General features: G+C 35.1%; 1 protein-coding gene across 3 annotated transcripts in view; it reads right to left on the minus strand.

The window, feature by feature from the left end:
- The window catches only part of AFG1L (AFG1 like ATPase), an 81,851-nt gene that overhangs the window by 28,165 nt on the left and 26,696 nt on the right, over nucleotides 1-26,990 (minus strand). For all 3 annotated transcript variants that reach the window (XM_058174264.1, XM_058174263.1, XM_058174266.1), the window contains 4 exons: nucleotides 23,840-23,898; nucleotides 14,249-14,331; nucleotides 9,697-9,767; nucleotides 9,340-9,440 (listed from right to left, as the gene is read on the minus strand). In XM_058174264.1, the coding sequence (XP_058030247.1) occupies nucleotides 9,340-9,440; nucleotides 9,697-9,767; nucleotides 14,249-14,331; nucleotides 23,840-23,898 (314 nt within the window). The remainder of the gene's footprint in view (nucleotides 1-9,339; nucleotides 9,441-9,696; nucleotides 9,768-14,248; nucleotides 14,332-23,839; nucleotides 23,899-26,990) is intronic.

Below are 26,990 nucleotides of genomic sequence, written 5' to 3' on the forward strand. Positions count from 1 at the left end.
TGTTCCAATACACAGAAATGGAATAAACATGTGTATAGCAAAACATGTGTTACTGCAATACTTTTCTGTGAGAAATACTTGATTTTCTGGAAAAATTTCTGGGGTGCCAACAATTTCGGCCATGACTGTATGTATGTACATAACCATGTTTCAACCTGAGGAGTCGCAACATCGACGCCCCTTCGATCATTTCTGGTCTTCCATTGACCTCTCTCCTCTCCTTCCTCCTCTCCCAAATGCAGACAGGAAAACGTCCGCTCTAGGTGACGATGGAGATTCTATGATTCTTGCACTCGGGATTTCCCCTGCAGAAAGAGGCTCAACCATAGAGGATGGTGGATATTTTTCGATGTGTAAACAGCTGCGATCACACATTGCTCCTAGAAGCACGAAGTTGTAAACACCAGCCTGAAGATGACGAATGAGACTTCGTCGAAACGTCGCCAAGACACTTCAAATTTTACGCGGGAGAAAATCCGAATAACCAAAGACCTACATACAAACACCGCGAAAACCTCAGAAAACAAATATATATAGATATATATCTGTATGTATGTATGTATGTTTATATATATGTGTGTGTGTGTGTGTGTGTGTGTGTGTGTGTGTGTGTGTCTATATATATATATATATATATATATATATTATATATATATATATAATTACACACACACACACACACACAGGTACATATCTAATGTTTGTGCTGTTGTTTTTAAAAAACTGTACACTTTCTTAGAGTAGTATTGTTAGAAGAAGCATCTATAAATGGAAAAAAGAAAATGAAGAGGTATTGGCTCCCTTATACTTAAGATCATTACTAAGTCTGGAAGTTCACTCTATTCTTACTAGGAAACAGTAATTTCTGCTCAAGCGTAATTATATTAAAAAATTATTGCTGCCATCAGAGGGCAGTATTTGCTACACAGAGTACAGTTTCAAGGGTTTTGTTGTTTAAAGAAGTAGCCACAGAAGTACAGAGAAGGATGTTATTATCAATTTTTCCGAGCTTCTTCTTTAAAAATCCCAGATGTAGACTTCATTTATAATTCAGATCATGATAAACTTGTAATAAACATAGATTAATATATTTTAAATTAGATTACACATACAGAAGAAAACCTTAAATCAATGGTTTTGATATAAAAACACTAGTTTTTAGTGATCATAATAACTTAGCTGTTAAGTTGTTGCAAAAATGTATATAAACATTGTATATATTTATTGTAATAATAAATAAACATTTATTATTATAATAAATATATGTAGCAGCTCCATTCAGACATTGTTTCCTACATAATCATTTGGAACTTCATGACTAATTATGTGAAGCCACTGTCAGCTTTGGCCTCTTACATTCAATTTTTTTCTATGAAACCCGGAGAAAGATTAAAAAACTCTCACCTATCAAAGATTCATAATTTTAATTTAAGTAACTGTGATTAGCTGTAACTATGACTGAAACAAACAAACATGGAACTGCTGCTCTGACAAGCCCATATAAAGAAATATTCCAGATCAGAATTTGGTGGATAGAATTGAGATTTTAAAAGTGGATGTTTTCATAGTATGTCTGGCATATAAATGCAAAAAGCTTGTTCCAGTTTGTTCATATATGTCCAGTTAATTTACACTAAACTACAGATTGGGAGGAGTCTGAATTGTATTAACAGCATAAGTTTCCAAATATAATTATGAAGTAGAAAAATAGCAGAAATTGAATATCAGCAGACTTAGGGGAAAGGGCCACATTCGCACAAGGGAGAAAATTTGGCATATTATTAATATTAATCTCAATTAGTACTTTCAATTCTTATATTTTCTAATACTTTTATTAAAAATAGTTTATGATATTTTAAAGAAAAAGTCAGCCTCTATTTCTGAGCTTACAGACACACTGCCCTTTATGGAATGGACCTCATAAAGAAAAATCTTAAAGGAATTACTCTTTTTTTAAAGAAAAATCTTTCTGAACCAGTATTCTAAACAGATGAAAGGAACTAATGTCATGAGGATTTCCCCCCCTAAACAATGAGGTAGTACTGAAGGCATACAGATAGTCAACTTATGTCCAGTTGACTATCTATATGCTTCACCAACTATTCGAAGTTACAATGGACTCCCTCCCAAAGGGATTTACAACCGTTTTGAAGTACCGATGTCGCCTCCCTGCCACATTTTGGGTGCTCAGCATCCATATTTACAGCTGTTTGCAGCATCCCCTGGTTGCACGACTGCAATTGATGATGTTTTTGCCAGAACTCAGTGTTTACTTCAAGTTTCTGGCAAAATTTGGTCCATAGTGAACAACAGGTTTAACAACCACCACAAAAAAGGTCATAAAATGGGTCTAGTTACATGGTGAGCTGCTTTACAACCATCAAAACTTAACTGCCAGGATCAATTATGGTTGTAAGTTAAGGATAACCTCTACATTGTTACAGATACATTTTGATACTTTTTTTTTTTTTTTTTTTTTTTTTATTGAAAGAGTTTTTAAAAAAAAACAAAAACATTTTCCCCCTTTTTTCCCCCTCCCTCCCAAAAAAAAAAACAAAACAAAACACCCCCCTCCCTCCCCCACCCCCGGCTTCCCGGGTCAATCACAAGGTAAAGTCCAATCCAAATAACCACATCCAAAGCTTTTCGTCTCCCAACCCCCTCCCCATTACATAAAATAACTTTCTAATTATTCAAAGGCAATCTGATATTTCTTAATCTGATATCTGTTTTGTAGATAATCAATCCATTTTTCCATTCAATTAAATATCTTTCCTGCGTATTGTCTTTTAAAACGCTGAGATTTTAGTCATCTCAGCCAAATTAATAACTTTCAATATCCATTCTTCTATTGTAGGTATCTCTTCTTTCTTCCAGTATTGTCCAATCAACAGTCTTGCTGCTGTTATTAAGTTCAAAATCAATTTAGTCTCAATCCCTGTACAATCCATTATAATTCCCAAAAGGAAAAATTGTGGCAGGAACTTTATCTTCTTCTTCAGTACATTTTGAATAATCCACCAAATTCTTATCCAAAAGACCTTAATTTTCTTGCAAGTCCACCAAATATGAAAATATGTAGCATCATCACAATCACACCTCCAACATTTCGCTTGGATATTAGGATACATACATGATAATTTTTTGGGATCTAAATGCCATCTATAAAACATCTTATAAAAATTTTCCTTAAATTCTGTGCTTGTGTAAACTTAACATTTCTAACCCAAATTTTCTCCCATGTTTCCAACATTATTGGTTCCTGAATATTCTGTGCCCATTTTATCATACAATCCTTTACCAAATCCTTTTCCGAATCTATTTCAAGCAACACATTATACAATCTCTTTATATGCTCCTGGGTCTGATTTCTAATTTGCTTAATTAAATTTTCCTCCTTTGCATTATACCAATTTTTGATCTTCTTTCCATCTAGCACTTATTTGCCCATATTGAAACCAAGTATAATTCCTCCCTTCTTCATTTAATACCTGTAATGATTTTAATTGCATTCTACCTCCTTCAGCATACAAAAGTTCTTTATATGTAATCATTTCCTGTTTCTGTTCTATATTTATATTCTCTATTGCATGTCTAGGGCTCGCCCATATAGGAATCTTATAATCTAATTTATAGGAATATTTATTCCAGACCATAAAGAGCACTTCTCAACACATGATTCTTAAAAGCCCTATCCACTTTTTTCCATAAAATAAGTACGCATGCCATCCATATAACAAGTCATAACCTTCTATATTCAAAATTCTTTCCTCTGTTAAGTTAAACCAGTCACTTATTACTGAAAGGGTTACTGCTTCATAATATAGTTTAAAATTAGGCATTCTTAAACCACCTCTTTCCCGTGAATCCTGTATTATTTTCATTTTAACCTCGCCTTTTTACCCTGCCATATAAATTTATTAATCCCACTCTGCCAATCTTCCAAATTTTTATCCTTTTTAATTATAGGTATCATCTGGAACAGAAACAAAATCTAGGTAACACATTCATTTTAATAGCAATCCTTCCCAATAGGGATAACTGCAATTTCTTCCAGCCATTCATATCATTCTGAACTTTTGCCATAGCAAGTCATAATTATTCTTATAAAGTTTCTTGTTCGATGAGCTAATATAGACCCCTAAATATTTAACCTTTTTACTACCTCAAATCCTGTCATTTCCTCTAGTTTTTGTTTCTGTTGTATAGACATATTTTTAATTATCACTTTTGTTTTATTCTGATTTATTTTAAATCCTGATACCTTTCCATATTTATCAATTACTTCCAACAAAATCTACTTGAATTTATAGGATTCATTAACGTAACCACTACATCATCTGCAAAAGCTCTAACTTTGTACTCATATTGTCTAATCTTAATTCCTCTATTTTCATTAATTCTCGTATTTTATCTAATAATGGTTCCAGAGTCAAAACAAACAATAATGGTGATAAGGGACATCCCTGTCTTGTTCCTTTCGCAATCTTAATAACTTCTGTCAAACTACCATTTACTATAATCTGTGCTGTTTGCTCTCCATAAATCGCTTTAATTATTCTAATAAAACAGTCTCCAAATTGCATTTTCTCTATTAATTTAAATAAAAAATCCCAATGCAATCGATCAAAGGCTTTCTCTGCATCCAAAAAAATAAGTGCTGCTGAAGTATTCTTCTTTCCAAATATTCCAATATATTAATAATCTGTCTAACATTATTCCTCATCTGCCTCCCTTTTATAAAACCAGATTGATCAGTATGAATTCTTTGTTGTAAAACTAACATTAATCTATTTGCTATTATTTTTACAAAAATCTTATAATCATTATTTAAAAGTGAAATCGGCCTATAGTTACCAGGTTTAGAGCAGTCTTGCTCCTCTTTCGGTATCAGTGAAATAAAAGATGTTTTCCATGACGGGGGTATTCCCACTCCTAATTGTATCTGATTAAATAATTCTTTAAGTGGGCCTAATATTTCATCCTGTGTTTTTTTATAATAAGTTGCTGTAAGACCATCTGTACCAGGGGTTTTCCCCATTTTTAATTGTTTAATTGCCTCCACTATTTCTCCAGTAGCTATCGGCCGGTTCAGCTCCTCCTCTGTTCTAATGTTAGAATATTCGCCTTATAATCTTTCAAATAATGATATATTTCCCTATCCAATATTTTGTCTTTTGCATATAGTGCAGTATAAAATTCTGAGAATGCCTTTTTAATTTTATCCTGTTGATATGTCTCTTTACCTTTATATTCTATTTTTTGTATGACACGTGCTTTCTGTTTCTTCCTTAAATTATATGCCAACCATCTCCCAGGTTTATTTGCATTACAAAAAGTATTATGTTTAGCATATTGTATATTCGTTGCCACCTGGTCTGCCATTAACATATTAAATTGACTCTGTAATATTTTTATAGCCTCTTTAAGTTTATGATCTTGTGGGTTTTGAATTAATAACTGTTGCTTCCTTTGAATTTCTTCTTCCAAATATCTACGCTGCCTTTGTTTATTATTCCTTTGCCTGTTGTCCAAATAAATCAATATCCCTCTAATAAATGCTTTGCTCGCTTCCCACACAGTTCCTATAGGTGTCCCTTTGTACATATTAAAATCAAAAAATTCTTTTAACTGTTTCTTACAATAAGTTACATTATCCTCATATCTAAACAGATTTTCATTCAACCTCCATGTTCTACCACCTTTTTCCCTTGTAATAATTCCATCCATACTGGGCTATGGTCAGTTAAACACCTCGAAATATCTTGGTTTTCTACACCCTAGAAAGCAAGTCATTAGAAATTAAAATAAAATCAATGCGTGAAAAAGATTGATGCCTATCAGAAAAAAAAGTAAAATCTCTCTCATCTGGATTCCGTAACCTCCATATATCTCTAAACTCAAAGTCTTCCATCATTTCAAAAAAGGATTTTGGTAATTTTGCATGTATAGGTATCTTCTTGGAGGAGGTTCTCTTATCCTTCTTGTATCAATTACTCCATTCCAGTCTCCTAATAAAATAAACGAACTATAATCCCAGAGGGTCAACCTCTCATGTAACATTTTGTAAAACTTTTCTTGTTGCTGATTAGGTGCATAAATACCTATCAACAAAGTCTTTTTGCATCTATCACCAGTTCAATAGCAATAAATCTTCCTTGAATATCTGCCTCAATTAGCTTAGCTGGTATATCCTTCCTGATATATACAACAATTCCATGCTTCTTTTCCAAAGCTGATGCAACAAAATGGTTACCCAATTTTGAATTAATTAAATATTTTTGATCTGATAATTTTATATGTGTCTCTTGCAAACAAATCACATCATTTTTAATTGTTTCAAGTAGTGAAATATTTTCCTTCTTTTCTGAGCTGAATTCAAGCCATTAACATTCCATGACAAGATTCTATTTGCCATTACTGGCCTCCTGAAGCTTTGAAGCAGACAACGGAAGCTCCTCCTCCGGTATCTTCCGTCTAGCTCCTCCCACAGCTTCCATAATGGGATCCTGACTTTTACTTTGAGACTGTTGCTCTTCTTTACGCTTAAGGGCTCCTCTTGTCACCCTTTGCTCTTGTGGTTCCTCTAATACTGGCAGCAATAAAGGCTCTTGGGTCACCACGCCTTCTTGAGTCTCTTGAAGTTTTCTATCACTTCTATTTCGACTTTCAAAACTGTAGAAAGAAAATCCTTTGCCTTTAAAACAGTGTCAATTCTATATCTCCTTCCTTGATAGAATAGTGTCAGTCCAACTGGCACCTCCCATCTGAATTGAATCTGATGTTTTTTAAGTTCTTGTGTAAAAAGCAAATTCCTTTCTGTCTCTTAACATCTTTGAAGGAATCTCTTTCAACACCTTCAACTCCTGTTCTCCAATTTTTAAAGTTGTCTGATATGAAACTTGCAGAATTTGATTTCTCATAGTCCTTTTCACAAAATAAACCACAATGTCCCGAGGAAGCTTTCTCTGTCTTGCAATCCAAGAATTAACTCTATATTTTTTATCAATTTGGTAAGCTACCTCTTGGGGGTCCGCTTCAATAAATTCAGCCAATGCTTCTGATATAATTTTTCTTAAGTCTTCTCCACGCTCTTCTTGCATACCTGGAATTCTATGAGCTCCTTCCATAAGTTTATATTGTAATATCACAACCTGATCTTCATTTTGATCCACTTTTTTCTGAACACCTTTCATTTCATCTTCTAAATACTTATTTGACTGAGAGATCTGTTGCATTTCCACTTCCAATCCTTCAATTTTTTACTCAGTCCTTGAACTGCCATAAGAATATCTTCTCTTATTTTTGCATTAAAATTCTCCATCATCTCTTTTGCCTATCTTCAGAAAGTTTTAATTGTTCTTTCAATATTTTCCTCAAGACTTGGTTCAGATCCCTTCTTCCAGAAGGCTTTAAAGGTTTAGCTGCCATTCTGTCTTCAAAAGAATCAGGAATTCAAACTTAATAACTCTCCTTCCTCCTTTCAGTATAAAAACTCCGTTTGTAACAATCCACAAGTAACGCTGCTTCATCGTACTAAAAAATTTTACTTTCACTTTTAGACGCCATTTTAAAAGTCAATTAATCAAAGACAAAGAAAGGTTTCAAATTTCAAAAAGGGAGTCGGTACTTGCCGTGCTGATTCTACATCAAAGTTCGAACGCTTGTGAAATTCCCGTCTGCTTGGAATATCAATCAATTTAATAAGTTCTCTAGAGCAGAAGCAACATTCCTCTCCTTTTCCCTGATAAAAACAGGGGCGTGCTGAAGTTGGAAGGAGTGGAATTCGGTGGGGTCATAAATCCAGGAAAATTCGCTCTTAAGAGCAAACCCCCTGTCAGACCTGCCACTCTTCCACAATTCTGATAATCTCTTTCACCCAGAGATTATGCTAAGCTCAGTGAACAGTGATTTATTTTCTGTTTCACTGACTTTTACAATCTTCTAACACGGAGTGCTCTGTTTGAGCACCCAGCAGGAGGGTGACGTCACTGGAGCCATCACATTTTGATACTTTTTTCCTGACTGTTTTGTTATCTTTTATGTCAATTTAAACATGTATTTTGACTATATCCTATGCGGTGTTGAAAATCCCAAGATAAAGCCTCTTTTATGTGTAGGAAATTAAGTGTCAAAAGCAGGACTGGGAAATATGACTCCTGTCTGTTGATTGTCCCTAACATCGCTACAGTCTCGGTGCTCCTTAAAGTAGAAGGCTACTTAAAGTAGATATTTTCAGTCAAAGCAACTTGTATACCATGGGCAGCAAGGAAGCAGACATGCTCTTTCCCTGCATGTCCAGAACCTTCTACAGAGAAGAAAAGAAAGAAAGAGAGAGAGAGAGAGAGAGAGAGAAAGAGAGAAAGAAAGAAAGAAAGAAAGAAAGAAAGAAAGAAAGAAAGAAAGAAAGAAAGAAAGAAAGAAAGAAAGAAAGAAAGAAAGACGGGGAATTGAAATTGCTATATTGCAGTTTGATTATTTTTTTTAAAAAGGGGGGGGAACAAAAATTAAAACCTGATTTCCAGTAAATGTACTGGTTTGGTAGCACAAAATGAGTTGGGCAGTCTGAAGGGAGACTAAGATATGTGAAAGAGAGTTGGAAGCAAGTTTAGGAAGCGTGGAAGTGAGATGAGTTTAGAAGTCAGCCACAGAGAGAGATGGCTGGGTTCAGACTAAGTCAGGTGGTTTTATTGAATAAACCATGGTTTACAAATCATAATTGCTAGGTTAATTAAACCACACAAACTGCCTAGCATGAAGTGCAGGTAGGAAGAAGGGTCATTATTTTTATCACCAGGGCTCAGTATTAATATAAATTATTAATTTTTATGTTCTTTGGCTGTTTCATCAAAACATTAAACTATTCTGTATGTTCAGACGATGTTTCTGCCTTTAACTTCACCAATTTGGCTTTCAAAGAGGTTTTGTGACTGCCCCCTCACCTTGAAAACCAGTACATATTGTTCACAAAGCCAGATGTTTTCATAAACCAAAAAAGATTCAAGAGCCTTCCTTCTTCTTACAAAATATTATCCATTGCTGAAAACCAAATGTTTTAGGAGATCTTTTGGTCTGATTCGTAAAAACAGCTAAGTCTGAGGTATTAATACATTAACGGACTCTTTTCTAAAAAAAAGGCACTGCCATTAAATATCACAGATTACTTTGAAGAAAAACATCCTGTATCTGCTTTTTCATCTTGTTAGTGTTTATAGTTCTACTTTGCAATTCAGTTGTGGTGGTTGCTATAAACTCAAAGGAGATCTGAAGGCTTATTTGGAGCAGGGATATGATCAAAACAGACCTGAAAAGCCCAACCAGGCTTGATGGTGTACTCACTTTGTCACACAGCTCTTCAAATGTGAAGTCTGCAATGGTTCCACATGCTTTATTCACTCTCAGTCCTCTGCCTTGTACTTTTAAAATCCTTGGTCTAGTTACTATGGGAACATGAACAAAGACTCAATCTTGTCTGGATAATTACTATAAAACTCATCTCTTACAGATAGGAAATGCATAGCTTGATGAATAATAGCACATGATTCAACACATAAATTAGACAAAATGCTGATACAATGACTGCCACTTGAGTGTGGCATCAACCCATATACAGCAGTAGAACTTATTAATTGGTCAGTGGAGATTGGGCATTGTGTTCTAAATGTATTCTCTTTCAAGAGAAATTAACTTACGTACAATCATTTTGTTTTTGAGCCAGCTCATCAAACAACTTATCCATGACAGCCTCCACATCAGCTTCACTTGTGCTACAGTGAAAAGAATAATAGAATATGAAATTAATAACACTTGAAGCCAACATCAAACAGCTGCCTGAGCTTGCTTAGCTTTCTGCCCATATAAGAGAGAGAGAGACAGAGAGAGAGAGAGAGAACGAACAGGATGTTATGTTGTAAATACAAACATTAGATTTAGAATTCACTTAAAAAGCAGAGAACATTAACTCTCAGGTAGATAATTTCATTTTATTTACATTCATTGAAAGACTTCTACATTTCAAGCTGTCTCCATTAATATGACAATGCAAGCAAGGCCATCCATGCGATATATGCACAACAATGAGACAGGCAGAGTCCTGTCTATATCTCATAAAAAAGGTAAAAGCTGACTGACATCTGAGGGGGAACCTTTGGAATTATGTGTATTCATAACACACACAACACTTGAAATAGACTGGAGTAAAACCGATCTCTTTTCTGCTAGCTACTGGAGTCCAGAATCAAGATTACAACCCTAAGACATTTTAGAATATCTAAAACTCTTCTGAATATAATGTATTTGATATATTCAAGGAGTTGATCAAAAGAAGTTGCTTTATTTTAATAAAAAGTCAACCCATATTTATAGTTTTTTTTACCAATTAAAAAAATAAATTATGCAATACTTTGCTTAAAATTTAGAAGGTGCTCAAAATTTAAAATGTTAACAACAGCTATTGAAATTTCCAAGCCAGATTTCCTGTCAGATGCCTCTGGGATATTCGTTGGTAGAGCCAGAAGTTGTGTTTCAACGTCACCCATTATGCAAACTTAGACAGTTGTCCTGAGCTGGGCTAGCCTTTTTGATAAAAGACAATAAATTGCCACATTAATGTACATACTATTACATCCTTGTATTTTTTTTATTTCGTGGAAGTAGAGAAGTATTCACAATTTTTATTTTCTCAACTGTCTATGAGGGGTCTTTGGTCTCCAAAGATGCTAAGACAGAGTGAAAAAATATCTCTCTCCCTCCCTCCCCCTCCCCCCCTCTCGATTAGCAGCTATTATAAACAGGCAAGAGGACAACCATTCAAATGCCAAGACCACAAGCTATGATTTGCTACACTGTGTGTGTTCAATCCTTGAAGAGCAAAGAATCAATGGTGGCAGAGGTAAGATCCAGGGCTGTGGGGCAATCCAAGACTATTGGGGGTGGGAGTGGGGGGGTGGGGGAGAAGCATTTCTTCCTGGCTACAGCCGCTTTCCCAAAGCACAGGCATTTTGGTCTAGTGATCAAGACACCCGATATAAAGCAAGAAACAGTGAGTCCTAGTCACACCTTAGCCATGAAAGCCAGTTGGGTAACCTTGGGCCAGTCACTCTCTCTCAGCCCAATCCCAAACTAAAGGAAAATATATTGGATACGTTTGCCATCTGGAGTTATATATCAACTTCACTCCCTCACACTGCCACTTGGAAAAGGGCAGAAGAGAACAATTTTCTTTTTTTCTCTTCATCCTTAGAGGGCAAAATATCTTGGCCACTCCCTGATAACCAATAGTGAGAGGCATAATTTTTATTTCTTTAGTTACATTTGCATTCAGGAGCTCATGCAGCGTATACCCATATTTTTCGGAATATAAGAAAATTATGGGTGGAAATGTCTGTGTGTCTTATACAGCAAATGCTGTCGAAGCCCCGCCCACCCACCGGCCTCCATGCATCACATTTTTGGCCTCTGCATGCCCCGTTTATAGCCTGTTCCAGGCTATGGGGACTGCCATAGCACATCGCCCCCGATTGCTGCTGATTGCTGCTTCCGCAAGTTGCGTTTTTGGCCTCAGCACGCCCCGTTTTCGGCCTCCACTCTTCACATTTTTGGCCTCCATACGCTCCATTTTAGACCCATTCCAGGCTGTGGGATTGCCACAGCACATCGCCACCAATCGCCGCCTCCCCACGTTGTGTTTTCGGCCTCCGCAAGCCCCATTTTTGGCCTTCGCGCATCACATTTTTGGCCAGTCCCAGGCGGCAGAGATCAGCAGCTGTGGCAATCCCTGCTGCCAGGAACAGGTTGAAAGCATGATGTGCAGAGGCCAAAAACAGGGCATGCAGAGGCTGAAAGCGTGACGTGCGGAGGCCAAAAATGCAACGCACAGAGGCAAAAAATACAATGCATGAAGGCGGCAATCAGAGGCAATGTGCTGTGGCAATCCCCACAGCCTGGAATGGGTCTAAAACAGAGCATGTGGAGGCCAAAAATGGGATGCACAGAGGCCAAAAACGCGACACATGGAGGCGCTGATGGGCTGTGGCAATCCCCGCAGTCTGGAACAGCTGATTGGCGGTATTCCAGGAGGCTGATCCAACTGCCAATTAGCTGCTCGTGCTGAATCAGGCTGCGATAACGTGCTGAAGCTGACCAGGCTGTTTGCTGTTTGTTTGCAAGGACGCTAGCGAGATGAATACCGATGGATGCTGGTAGGCAGAGGCAAAAATATTTTTCTTTGTTTTCCTCCTCAAAAATTAATGTGCGTCTTATACTCCGGAGCATCTTATACTCCAAAAAATATGGTATATGATGCTCCCTCCTCAATTTTGCCCCAAAACAAAAACTTAATCACATTGACTTTATAAAACAGAAGTGAATGGCCCAAAATCAACCAGGGGCCTATACTGTTGAAGGTATGCTGGAATGTGTATATCCCTTATCTTAGTCCAACACCTTAATCATAATGTCACATTGGTTCCTAGCTCTTAAGGGTAGGATCACATTCATGATTGCTTACTATTGCAGCCTTTCATGCTCACACAAATTATGCTTGGTGAACTATGATGTATTGGTGATAAAACTCATGCTTGCTGGGAGTTGTAATCCCAACATATTTTGGACAAAATACACATAATAAATATATTTATTAAGAGTACTACATTAAAATTAGCACCCTGTAATTCTTGCCTATGAACTGGCTTGCATTTCCGGTTCTATGTATTCTTTCTCCCAACCATCTACACTATGCTTATAGTAAAATGTAATCTAGCCTCAGCATATTTTAAAATGACTCCTTCCAAAAATCTGCTATGGGAAATCCGTTGCTGGGCTAGATCAGTGGTCACCAACCAGTAGTCCGTGGACCACTGGTGGTCCGTGAGAAAATATTGGTGGTCCGCAGAAAAATTATTTGCATTTTTTATATTGTACTAAATACTATTTATCTTTTTAAAAAAATTCATATTAGTGGTCTTTGGGATTTAAAATTATGAATTTAGTGGTCCCTGAGGTCTGAAAGGTTGGAGACCCCTGGGCTACATGGAAATGCAGGTAGTCTTCAACTTACAACAGTTTGTTTAGCGACTGTTGGAAGTTACAACGGCACTGAAAAAAGTGACTGTTTTTCACACTTATAACTATTGCAACATCCCTATGTTCAGGTGATCAAAATTCAGATGCTTGGCAATTGACTAATATTTATGACAGTTGCCATGTCCTGGGGTCACATGGTCCCTTTTGCAACCTTCTGACGAGCAAAGTCAATGTGTAAACAGATTCACTTAACAGCCATTTTACTAACTTAACAATTGCAGTGATTCACTTAATAGCTATGGCAAGAAAAGTTGTAAATGGGGAAAAACTCACTTAACAACTGTCTCGCTTAGCAACACAAATTTTGGACTCAATAATGGTCATCAGTCGAGGACTACCTGTATTAAAGGTGCTTATTTATTGCTTACCAAAAATACAGATTTGTAGGATATTTAAATAGTAGTACAGATAGTCCAAAGGAAAGAATACAGAGTTGGATTAGGACTGCTCTTTTTACCAGTGGAGAACAACATTTTTAAATCCTTAAAGTCGTATAAAACAATACCATAATAAAAGCCAGTAGAAGATTTATTTTTCTATTGGCTTGATTAAAACCACTTTCCATTTCAGATGTTGGAACAACTTTATATCACATATACTTGTATTCCCAAATTGCTCTGAGGGTAAACTATCATTAGGGAAAGAAGAAATCAGAGCTATACAGAGAAATTGTACTGATAGTTGTATTATAGCTTCATTTTTATCATTATCAGAAATGCAGAATTCTGAAGTCAATCAACATCCTAGATACAAGCAGATCATCTGTCAAAATAAGAACAAGTTTTGAATCCCCAAATGTTAACACCAAATAGTAAATGAGCCCCTATTTGTATAAATAATTACTTTACTACAATAAGGATGCTCGTTTATTTACCAGGGAATTGAACACTCTTTGCAAGAGGATATTCATTGCTTTATAACCATCTGTCACTTCCATTCTGCAAGCACCACACCTCCCCCCCCTTCTAATTAGCCTTAATTCATTCACAGATTTGAAAAAGATGTTACTGGAGATACTGGAAATATAATCTGATGGTATGAGCAATGTCTTTAGGGTTTATAGCAGTTGACTATGGGACCAACTTGGTTCAGTTTTTCTCCCCATCTAAAAGTTGCTGTGACTGTAATAAAAAAATGCACAGATTTAGTCACAGTTTCTACCTACAGATAATACAGCTTTCCCGCAGCAGGCAACGCACGTTTCCTGTAATCGATTCCAGAATCCAGTTGGATGGTGTCGCAGTATTTCTGAGCAGAGAAACAAAAGAACGGTGGCATTACTTCTCTTAGTCAGACGCTGCAGATATAACTTTGCATTTGTGTTCTCCCAACAACAACAAAAAACGGTGCACAAAATAAGCACTTACGTAACAATACTGGCAAAAAAACAACAACAACCCAACCCCTCATCTGAGGCAAATGACCTGTATAAATAAAACCTGCATATCAGAAACTTGCTCACAAAAGCATATATGGAATTCTTATGATTTTTAAAATAGTTGACACTGGGGCTCTACGTTTACTACCAAAACAAGAAAGGAAGTGCAATATCAAACGTTCTTTTCTAAACAAAAAGCTGGCGTTTTCTTCAAAATTTCAATCCGTGCCCCTATTTGTACTTCGTTGTGGATCTTCCTGCCATCTATTCTTTTTTTAACTTTTAAAAATAATACATCCAACAGAAACAACACATGTATTAATTGGGTCTCTCTTTGGGTAACTGACTTCTCCATCATAGGACTGATTAAAGCCTACAGGCATGATTGCATTCCATACTCACTAATCATCATTAGGGATTCCTAATCAGCAGCTAAAGAACTTTTAACGGGAGTCTTTGTATTTTTCACCCTTAATTTTCAAAGCTACAGTCCTAACACAGTTGGTTTACATTAAAATCTTGATATGACTGTATTTTATCTAGTGTTAAAAGCCCACTCTTGCTGCCTCTGAATTGGTAGCATAGTCAAATGGTAGAGAGCTGCTTAAAGAAACAATTTCACTTTCACAGATATGAACTGTGACTTCTTACCTCATTTAGCCTCAAGGCTATGAATTATTCAGCTATTCCAATTATTGGGTGTTGGTTTACTACTTCTACATAGCATAGTATGTGTATGTGTATCATTCAATCATATTCTAAAATTTAATTAGGATGGTTAAAAAAGTTATCTCACACGCACCAAACATACCCAAAACATCTTTTTGTCTTTTCTTTTGAAAGATAAAACCTATTTATAAAGTTTTCCCTTCAGCTTAAAAAGGTAGAAATAGTGTTATATGAGTAACAAACACAGCGGTGTTTTAAGTTACCCTGTTTCCCTGAAAATAAGACCCACCTGGAAAATAAGTCCTAGCATGATTTTTCAGGATGCTCGTAATATAAACCCTACCCCCAAAATAAGCTCCAGTTAAGATTGTCAGCCAGATGGATGCATTTAGTACCGTATTTCCCCCCAAAATAAGACCTAACCAGAAAATAAGCCCTAATGTGTCTTTTGGAGCAAAAATTAATATGACTTGGTCTTATTTTCGGGGAAATACAGTAATATTGCTAATATTGCTATTGAACTAATTTTTCCTCCATAAAATAGCAGTGGCTTTCAATGGACTATTTATTTTAAATGTGTTGGGACATTAGTAGAAAATGAGTTAAGTCCCATCACAAAATCCACATTCTTGGTTACATTAATCATGCAGAAAAATACACATACAGTATTTCAAATAAATCAACAGAAAGGTTTTTCTTTATGTTGCGATATATCAGATCTATCAGTGCTATGATATAATATCTTGATTCATTAAGGGAAAGAAGACTTTTGATCTTCTCCTGAAGGATAGCATTCCTTTCATAATTACAATGAATAGACTTGCTCTTGCCAGCCTCTAGGTTGTGTCCCCAAGACTCTGCAATAAATATTCCCTAGGTCAATGTTTTTCCAACTTGGCAAATCTAAATATGTGGGCAGAGTCAAGTTTTCCAGAAATAAACCAGCACACGATAACAGTGTTAGCACAGCAGTAGCACATCTACTGCATTTCAAGAAAAAAATATCAATGTTTTTACAGTTTTTCAAACACTCTCCAAAGAAGACTAGAAAACTTGCTGGCTAGTGATGTTTGATTTCTAAAAGTAGTAACAGAAAGTATAGATAATGCAATAAATAAAATAAGAATTTAATTGACATCTTGTGATAGATTTTTCCATTAAATATATAAATCAGATTTGTCAAACTTCATTAAAAGAAAAGGAAAGGGAACCTACTCCTCTAACGGACATTTTAGACTGGCCTCGAGTTCCCCTAACTTCTGATCATGGGCAATGTTAACTTGAACTACGGTGCAAATCAACACATCAAGAACGTTCAAAATATATGGGAAACACTGGAATTAAATGCCATGGGAATAAATAAAATTTACTGAATTTACTATCCTGTAAACCAGCAAGTATCGTTTCGGTTCTGGTTGGAAAAACAGCATTTTGGGAGCTAATCTAAAGAAATGGCAACACATGAAATCCTATAGATGTAGATGGGTGTTTGCTCCTATGATGCCACTTCCTCTTCCTTGTCTCCACTCTACTATAGGGAAAACTATTTCCATTGAGGAGTTGACAAAATACCCTTGATTATAGTTTGTATAATGTACAAACACTATAGATTAAAATGGATGAAAATATATAGCAGAAAATGTAAACAACTACCTGAATCTTAAGAGAGAGCAAGACCTTGGTTCCAGAAATTTTGGTAAGTAATAATTTACATACAGTAAAAGCGTTAGAAAAAACATTATGCTCAATTGTGATTCAAATAACTATTAAATTTCAAACGCATTTGATTTTTATATTATAAATGGCTGATATTTAAAAAATTCTTGTTCAAATTCCCAAGATTCACTGTTGTAGCTCTAGTTACAAGACTGTGTTCTTGGAAACTACCTTGAGCGCAATTATTTTTATATGATTTTAGAAAAGATTTCATAGGCCCTATAAAGGGTCAGCTTGATGACTGGATTAGACACAGAGGTCAAAGATAACCTCATTTTTGCTTCAGCAGCTAGATTTTTGGAACAAGGGAAATCCTGAAAAAAGTATCTTTATTGATGTTGTTTGACTGGTAAGTGACTGAAAGTTAGTGGCCATATGATTGTCAAGAGATACATTTTCCTCCAATAATCAACCATTCCCAGATTCCTAGTGTAATTTTGGCTAGAGAAAAATCCGTTTATTTTCTGACACTATACATTGTCTTGAATATGGCTTATTGCATAAAAATAACATGCAAACATTCAAGTAAGCTGATTCAAACCACATCCTTTTATACTTCCTGAGTTTTAAGTATTTCTGACCAAACAAATTGGATAAAATCCAACAAAATTCTATTGCAAACAAAAAAGTTTCTTCTATCACTAGAACTATTTAAATTATGTAAGCCTTGGAATGGAGGACTGCTGAAGGGACTTGCATATACTGTAGTGTACTACTGTACACTAAGTAGTACATACTGAGTAAACTATTAGGTACGATGATTTCCACAGTGCAATAAGACTCTGTATCTAGTTCAGGGGTCTCCAACCTTGGCAACTTCAAGCCTGGTGGACTTCAACTCCCAGAATTCCTCAGCCAGCTTTGCTGGCTGGGGGGTTCTGGGAGTTGAAGTCCGCCAGGCTTAAAGTTGCCAAGGTTGGAGACCCCTGATCTAGCTGATTCCTTCCATTTCCCTTCACGTTTCGTACTAGCTAATATAATCCACTCTTTGCCTCATTGCCCGCCCTTCATATCTTTTACCAATTAATCTAACTCCTGAGAATCTTTCTTAAGTTTTCTCTTTCTTTTTGGACTTAAAATATAACTGGTGGTCACACACTTCAATTCTACACATTGTATATGCTGTGCAAAAGCTCACTCTTAGTGTATGCTGTGAGGTAAAATGCATCTTTTAATCTAATCAAAAGATTCTGATTTATGTGATAACCAAAGTCACAGGAAAAAGATTATGCTATACTTTGCTCATAGCAAACAATAGGAGAGTAGCAATATATTGTTTCCTCCTCATGCATTTGACCTTGGAATGATTGTGATGGATATAATTAAGGTAAAAGTTCTTTAAAATAAAGATTTTTCCCTTCTCAGGAGAATATACATCCCTGTACAAAAATACAAAAAAAACCAGAAAAAGAAGAATCATCCAGCATTTTATGAAATAAAAAACTTGGTCAAACTATTGTTCAATGTGCACTTAGTCTTTGTCTTCATGTTCTGATGTTGTTCAAACAGCAGACTTAAAAGAAAATAATGTCAATGAATCCTCCCAGGCACTATACATGACCTCTAGGGTAATTAGCAATCACTGAAAAGCAACAAGACTAAAATGTTCTATTCTTTATTACTGTCAGCTCTTATCTTGATCAGCATTTTAATAAAGATGGTTCGTTGGGAAGACAGTTCCATGAATCAGTCATAATTACATCCTGACACACAGTGAATAGTAAAGCAATACTAAATATCACTTCATCAACCTTTCTAACCTTTATGCAAGTATTAACAGTAAATAATTTTTACACAATCCAACAACAGAAAATCTGCATATATCTTAGCTTTGTACAGACTCTACCCCAAGTGAATTTCCTGTGACCTATACCAGCAAAAACACAATTGGGCATAATTATCCAAGCTTCAGAGATATTCAGGTGTTGCTTTTTTCAGAGTGTACAACTTCAAGTACAAAAGGCTACTTGTTCTATATAATAAGCCCTCAAAGGGTTAAATTAAACACTCGTTTCCTTTTCCTAATAACAGCAACTCTAAAGCATGGCAAGCTCATGCTGAAAAACTCATGGCATTTGTTAACGTAACTGCTTAGTTCTATATTTTTGAATACCAGAAATCTAAAAAGACTTCCTAAATGGATTAAATCTCTGAGCTACGATACACAGCAAACTGATGATTCTGTTTGCTAAGTTGCAGAGTTTGATGACAAAATGAAAAAAAATGAGTCCTCTATGGGCTAATTAAATCATATTAGCATTTCTTGATATTTGCAGAAAGTTTTCAAATTGCTTGAACTATTGTTTAAACCATTGATTGATTGATTTCTTATATATTAAAATAATACAGATCGGCACAAAATGAAAAAGGTTTCTTTTTCCAAAACAGTATTGTTCTCTGGAATCCCAGCTGAATACATTTAGCTTCTGAATTAGTTTCTAATTCATTGGATATTTTGCTAATTGTTCCTACATAGAAGCATATATTAATAGCAATTAATAAATTGACAAAGATTGTAAAATTTGCATTGTAAAAAAAAAAAAAGGCAACTATAAGGTAGTTTGTTTTTTCAAGATTTCTTGAGTTTGTTTTATTTTTTTGCTCAGGCACAACATGTAAATCAAATCTTGCTCTTTGATGGGATCTTTTGAATTATCCCTAAAAGTACTCACATTTTTCACACAAAGAACAAATAAAAATCTATTTTCAGATTTCTTAACATTATTTATTTATTTGAAGTATAAGTGAATACGGTCAATAGCCTTTGTTAGAATAAAACTGTCAGATATTAAAAGATATAAATACAGGTATGTAACACACTATTCTGATGTATTTCTCCTTAGAATGAAATATTATCACTAGATTTCCACTCTTTCAATTCGGATTTGCACTTTTCTGCATTGGTCTTTCCTTTTGCCAAAGATTCAAATAGGAAGGGTGGAAAAAAAAAACGAAGAAAGATGTGTTGATTTTGGAAACTAGCTTTCCCACAATACAAAAGTGATTAAGATATAAGCAAAGGCTAAGGATGGCTTATGCCTAACTCTGATGAGGTCCAGTACCTCATTACCCACAACTGAAAACTTCTGCTGCATTTTGTTTCAAGGGAATCCAAAAGTCCTTGCTGTAAAGCAGACTGGAGGGGGGGGTGTTGGGGGAGTGAACAGTGCATTCAGCCTTTCTGTATCACAACCATTATGAAAGAAGTATAAAACACTGCCTTTATGCTGCCAAGCCACAATGACTCCTCTTACATCAAAGCAGTTTTGCCACTTGGATTTGTTCCTTCCAAATTTATTCAAGCCAAGGGCAGGGAGACAACAATTCATACACACTAATTATACCTAATTATCTATTCCTCCCCCCTCCCCTCAACTTTCTACCACCGTTATTTGCTGTTTGGGTTTCTCACAACCTCCTCTTGCCCTGTCCATCCAGCTCCACAGTAAGTCTTTGAAGAAAACAGTTGTGGTTTTTTTGAATATTCACCACGTAAGATTCAAACTATTCCCATTATTCTTAATACAATTTAGCTGCTAAATTTGAAGACTCTTTTTCTTAATCTGGAAAATTTCTTAACAATTCTGCATGAAGAAATTGCCAATGATATGCTTTTCTTCTTCAGGAGCTTCTCTTCTCCTGATGGTTTCTTTTCATGAGTTCAATGAAATGTTTATTGGATTAATGTTTTTCTCTGTGGACCTTCCTGGAGCCTGTGATAAAGCCCTTACAAACTTTATTAACTGGCTGAGACTTTGGGGAATGGGCTATACAGAAAGATGGGGCTCAGCTTTATTTATAAAAGTGCCATATGCTAATTAAGCAAACACATCCCAATACCTGAAGAAAACACTATTAGGTAGCTGTTCCAAAATGTGCGTAACTTGTTTGATCCTAAGAGTTAATTTGCTGAAGCAGAATTAAAGGAGTTATTAATATTAAAATAAAAAAAAGAGAATGTTAAGAGTTTGCTGCAATTATTTTAACATTAGGTGACAATTTGTTTTAAAAAATGAAGAACGGTCAAACGATGGCCCGGGAAAAATAATTGGCACTTCCATACACACTTCCATACAGACACAATTTACTTTTCTATAGTTTCAAAATAACTTCATTGAATCCAAATGTTTTAAAAACTGTTGCCTGGTTCTTCAATATTTAATTTGTGTTGTGGTTCTAGAAGAGACAAAATGAATAAATGCATTCAGTGTGCTCTTCATTCCCATTCGATAGGAAACCTTTTAGAGGAGCAACCGAAAGTCTTGAGTTCTAATTTTGTAGGCTAAAGCATAGATGCTTTCAGACAAAATGCTTAAGATGAGATCACATTAAAAGCAGTCATAGAACAGGGCTATGTAGTGAACTTGGATCTAAGTCAAAATCTATTCTAGCATTTTATTACATTCATGAGTGTAAGCCTGCATGTGTGTAGACACACAGAGCCCCCCCCCTTTTTTTTATTATATTAAGCCCAGTGATTCCCAACAACGGAACTGCATTGTATATCCCAAAAGTAATCCATTTAATTAATACAGAGAAAAGAGAAAGACAGAGTCTACAACTGCCACAGCTTGGGAAAGAAAGACTTCTATTGAAGACTTGCTTGGCTTCTCACTAAGAAAGAAATCAAAAGGCCTAACATCTTCAGCACTGAAAAAGTCAATAGATAAGTGAAGACATCACAATATCAAAGACTTAATCCCAGGAATTCTGACTCAGGTGACAGCTTAGCAGAGGTCAGGGTGCTGACACTGACCACAAAAGCAACTTTAAACTATTCAGTGTACTGAAAGCTACTAGGCTATCGCCCGCCTTAGAACAGAATTAACTGACAAATCAGTTTAATCACCAGAATGACTTTTTTAAAGAAATCAGAAGAAACAAATTTGTTCAGCCTTACACAGGTGGCCCGACAAAGGCAGAACACATAATCAGAAACATTTTATATTTTCTCACTGGTGCTAAAAAATGCGATTTTGCCCTCAAATGGCTCAGACTTTGCCAGGTTGTAGAGAGAACCATTCTTGACCCAACAGAATAGTAGTTAAATATATTTTATTATCACTAACAAGTTTGAGACCATAAAAACAATAATTTAGTAGGGATAAAGCCAGCACTGTTGTAAACAAGCCAATAACCTAATCTAAAATGTATTCAAAGACAAGTTTCATAAAATGAAACACAACTGATTTTCAGGGAAATACGCAGTTGCATTACTACTACTTAAACGATAATAAGAGATGTAGGAGAAGTTCAAGAATAGCCAGAGCTCAAGTGAAATTAGGTCACTATACTGACCACAAAACATGAAATTTAAAGAAAAAAAAAAGAGAGATGGTTTCTTTGCGTCCCACAAATGAAAGATGACAATTGACTCAAAAAATAGATGCCCCACTGATTTCAGTTAAAACAAAAGTGGATGCACGTTTGCAGACTTTACCATCTTCTATGCAATTTTATGAATTTATATCATCCATAGAAATCATAGGCTGCTGATTACTTCGACTGTAGGAAAAGCTACACACTTATTTACAAATATTATCCCTTTAATCGCTTACTTTATATGGAGATGATTCAACCAAATAAAGCATTTTAAATTCTCATTAATTTTCAAAGAAAGGATTTAAATATATAAACGCAATGCCATTTCCTATATAATAGTATTTACTGATTTTTTTTTGATTGATCAAAATCATTGTATGCATATAAATACATACATACATACATATACATACAGTATACATATTTCATAGGCACTTTACTGAATATCAAAAGTACTACACTACTACCTACTACACTGAAATACTAGATTATTATAATATGTACCAGCAATCAGTAACAACAGAATCCAATGCAAGGTCTCTTAAACTTCTGTGAGATCCTGTTGAGTTTACATTGAATATTTATGAGGCCTCATTTAAATGAATTGGAACTAAATGTAGGTAGTTCTTGACTTGCAACTACAACTGAACCTAAAATTTCTGCTGTTAAGTGAGTTTTGACCCATTTTAACTTTCTTAACACAGTTGTTAACTGAATCACTCAAGTTGTTAAGTTAGAAACATGATTTTTAAGTGACTTCCACACTGGCTTTGTTTGTCAGAAGGTCGCAAAAAGTAGTCACATGACTCCAGAACACTGCAACTGTCATAAATACATGCCAGTTGCCAAGCTTCCAGATTTTGATCACATAACCATGGGGATGCTGCAATGATCGTAATGGTCACTAAAACGAATGGTTGTAAGTTGAGGACTATTTGTACCTGTTCTGGTGTTAGTTCCCCCTTCTCATTCCTGGTAATCTTTTTAAACATAGCAGTAGCCAATGAAATTTGGGAAGCCACAATCTAGCCGTGCATCAGACCAACCCCACAGTTATAAAAATTATTCCCCCATTGCTTCTTTTGCATTTAACAATAAAACATGGATTTAGGGAACCATATTCAATATAGTAACTTTTTAAAAAAATAAATGAAAAAGCAAAAACAATGCCATGTTTCAAGAGTATTATATTATTTTTACCAGAAAGGTCATCTGATCCCATCAAAGAAATAATGGCTTACTAAGTTATGGAAATACACATTGATATCTAAATTAACGTCTCCTTTTAAAAGTAATACACAGATTTATACCATATAAAAAAATGTGAATTTCTCAACGTACAGAATTTATATTTTCATTTTACAAGATATCAAAAAGAGAAGATATTTAGTAAAATGTATTGAAATAATGATTCATACATACACAATTCTTGATATTCATTTTTGGTTTAAAGTTTAATCGTGATTTTTACTCTGCTAAAGTGATATAATACATTCAATTTTTTTACTACTAATGTTATACTTGAAAATTTTATCTCTATTATAGCTCCTCGTTTATTCATCTATATTTTACTTTTTATTCCTTCTTATAGGTTTTTCATGCTTGCTTATATATCTTCCCTAATGCTTAATAACATTTTTAAAAATAATTATTTAAAAATATATTTATTACCTTTAGTACAGCAATAAATGGCACAAAGTTAACTCTCTGGAGCCCATTTTTATAGAGATCTGAAAGAAAACATATTGTATTACCTTTGCTATGTCCTTTTCCTAAAATTCTCTATTATTATATTGCTTATGCTCAAGGACCAAAAAGAGAAAAAATACATTGTTAATTTCACTCCAATCTAAAAATGATATAATTGACTGCAGAAGCATTATATCCACTTCAATACAATTGCTAATACTCTAAACGGATCAGAGATGGATAGGGAGATACTGTCACATACAAGAAAAAAAAAGTTATTGTTTTCACAAAGTATACAGCAAATTTTATTAAAAAACAGAAAATGTAATTGTATTTATTGTGCATTATCATAATTGCCTTATTTTGTAGCATTTTTTTTTTGCAAAAATGCTACAAACAAATAAATAATTAAAATGGCATGCAGTATTGTACTATAATATCACAATATTTGGCATTCAGAAAGCAAGTCTGGTAATTCTGTCTCCATCCAAGGCATCTGTCTCTACCCATGCCTTGGGTGGAGACAAAATGACCAGGCTGCTATTACAGATGCAGCCAGCATCCACACACAGGACGTATAAATTAACATTTCCAACCAAGCAATTCTTGGTGTATTTAAACATGTTTGTGTCCTCCAACCAAACATTCCAAAGACCAAACATTACTGTAAGAATAAATAGGCCAAAAAGGCAAATTGGAACAGGTAATAATAAAATATAAAATACACTTTGTAAGTCTTATCTGCAATCCCACAGAAAAATACAACTAATTCAAACTGGCCAATAAAAATCAAAAGAACAAAAAAGGGAAATGACACTGCTATTTACTGCAGGTAGTCCTCTACTTATGACCAGAATGGAGTTTACTCATCATGGTCGTTAGGCATGATGATTATCAAGTGGTTCACCTACATCACCAACCTGATTTTATGACCTTTTTTGTGATGGTCATTAAACAAACACTGTGGTCATAAAGTCAGCCCATTGTTCATCATGGGCCAGTTTTGCTGAAAACTTGAAATAAATGCTGATTTTAAGCAAAACTGTTGTGAATTGCGATCACATGATCATGAGACGCTGCAAATGGCCATTAAACAAGGGCTGACTGCTGAGCACCCAACATGTGGTCATGTGACTGGGAAGGCGGGACTACTGTTGGAACTTCGGAACTGGGTCCCCAGGGAGCTTCATCGTAACTCTGAATAGTCACTAAGCCACCAGTCTTAAATCAAGGACAACTTGTATTCTCAGGGATTTGATAGCTATATTGATTTCTGGAATAGAAACCACATTCCAAAACTTGGGAATATATCCTAAATTTAAATCAATTAAGCATCCAGATATTATCACCTACCAGATTTGGTACGTTATTTGGGACAGGCTGTCTCTATATAAAAGCTTTAGATACCAGGAACAGCTGTAGGCAGATTAGATCCTCATCTTTTTGCTTATATAGGCTATTTGTATACAGGGCAACGTAACTTATAAAAGGATATTTTATAATCCAGCTCTAAATACAGATCACAGAGAGGACTGTTTAGGGCTGAGTACTACATTTAAAATCTTCTTTGTGTCTGTACAAATAGTTGGAAAAGGAAGTGGTTTCAATAGTTTGGTATCCAGAGCTATAAATATATTGATACTGAACATAAATTTGATTTATTAGTAACCTTATGTGATCCCAAGAAAAATAATTAGGGAATTAGGGGGATCTTTATGTCTCTCTTGTGTTTTTGACAAGTATGCAATTCTGATGCTTTTCTAATATCAAGCCTTTATAAATATGACTCCAGGGAAGACAGATGTAATAATGAGTGCTAGGAAGGAATAAGAATGGCAGGGAAGGAAACTCTTGAAGTCACTGATGGTCAGCCTTTGCTTCTCACTCAAGTTTGCAATTTTTAGGCGTTTCCTGACTCCATTTCTTTATCTTGCATCTTCAGGTTTTCAAGAGTTTGATACTCTTCACTATCATCATTTGGCTAAATTTATTTGTAAAAATAATAAGAAAATAAAAAATAATAATAAAAAAATAATAAAAACGAAAGACAAATAAATAAATAAATAAAATCTGAGCCTTTCCACTGGTTTTGCATTTATGCCCTCAGAAATCAAGAGTAAAACTTATGAATGTGTACTCTAGGGCTGCATTCTTTAGAGCGTAACAGGTTTAGCTGTTATTAGACAGCCCATGACCCATTGGGTTATCATTTCAGAGACACCAGATTTCTCAATGCCTTCCACAATGACAGAGCTGCTAATGTACTGGAAAAATTCTTCAAAATTTAAGGAGATATTTCTAAGATGAGTCTGCCTTGAAAGTAGACCATGTTGAACTGTAGAATACAGTCAAACAACAGGAGTTGACTACAGGAAATGTTTTATGACTTTTGCATTATGTTATAAAATTCTTAATGGTAATTTTATGTCATAAAATGTTTTTTTAATTTATCAAATTTCAATTCCACGGGAGTCACGGGTCCTCAGACTTTGGGCACACTCTGTAAGCAAGCCCCTTTGAGGTATCTGGGTTGAATAAGTTTTGCCATGTGATGCACAGTTTCACACACAAGTTTAGTAGCATATAGGCAGAAAAGAGCAGCACTGTCACTTGGCAGAAATGAAACACTAGGGTCACATTACTGTATGCCAATTCTTCAGCAACTATTATGATTCTTGTTTATGTTCAAAGCACAATTCAATGTGTATAATTACACACATGTTATAATTCAGTTTGATGAAGATAACATCATTTTATTTTTAATGACTGGACTCAATTACTAAACTATGCTTTTAAAGAATGGCATACAAATTTGAGACATAAAATGTAAATACAAATATTTCTAAGATTTTGAAATAGATCTAATTAAGATAGTAAAACTATATAGGCTAAAAAAAAATCAGGCATAATAACATACTAAATAAAATCTGTTTGGCCAGTAGGGTTTTCATTCCAACCAGCGATGCGTAGCAGCTGTTGACTTACAAATATATTTAGCACTAGTAGTTGGCTTAACTCTTGTTCAGTGGCAAGTCCTTCAGACCCCAACAACCTGAATCAGCAAGATCAAAACTGAGGTACAGGTGGTCCTCACTTAACAATGGTAACTGGGACCGGAATTTCCACTGCTAAG

The sequence above is a fragment of the Ahaetulla prasina genome, chromosome 1, assembly GCF_028640845.1.
Source record: "Ahaetulla prasina isolate Xishuangbanna chromosome 1, ASM2864084v1, whole genome shotgun sequence".
Lineage (NCBI taxonomy): Eukaryota > Metazoa > Chordata > Lepidosauria > Squamata > Colubridae > Ahaetulla > Ahaetulla prasina.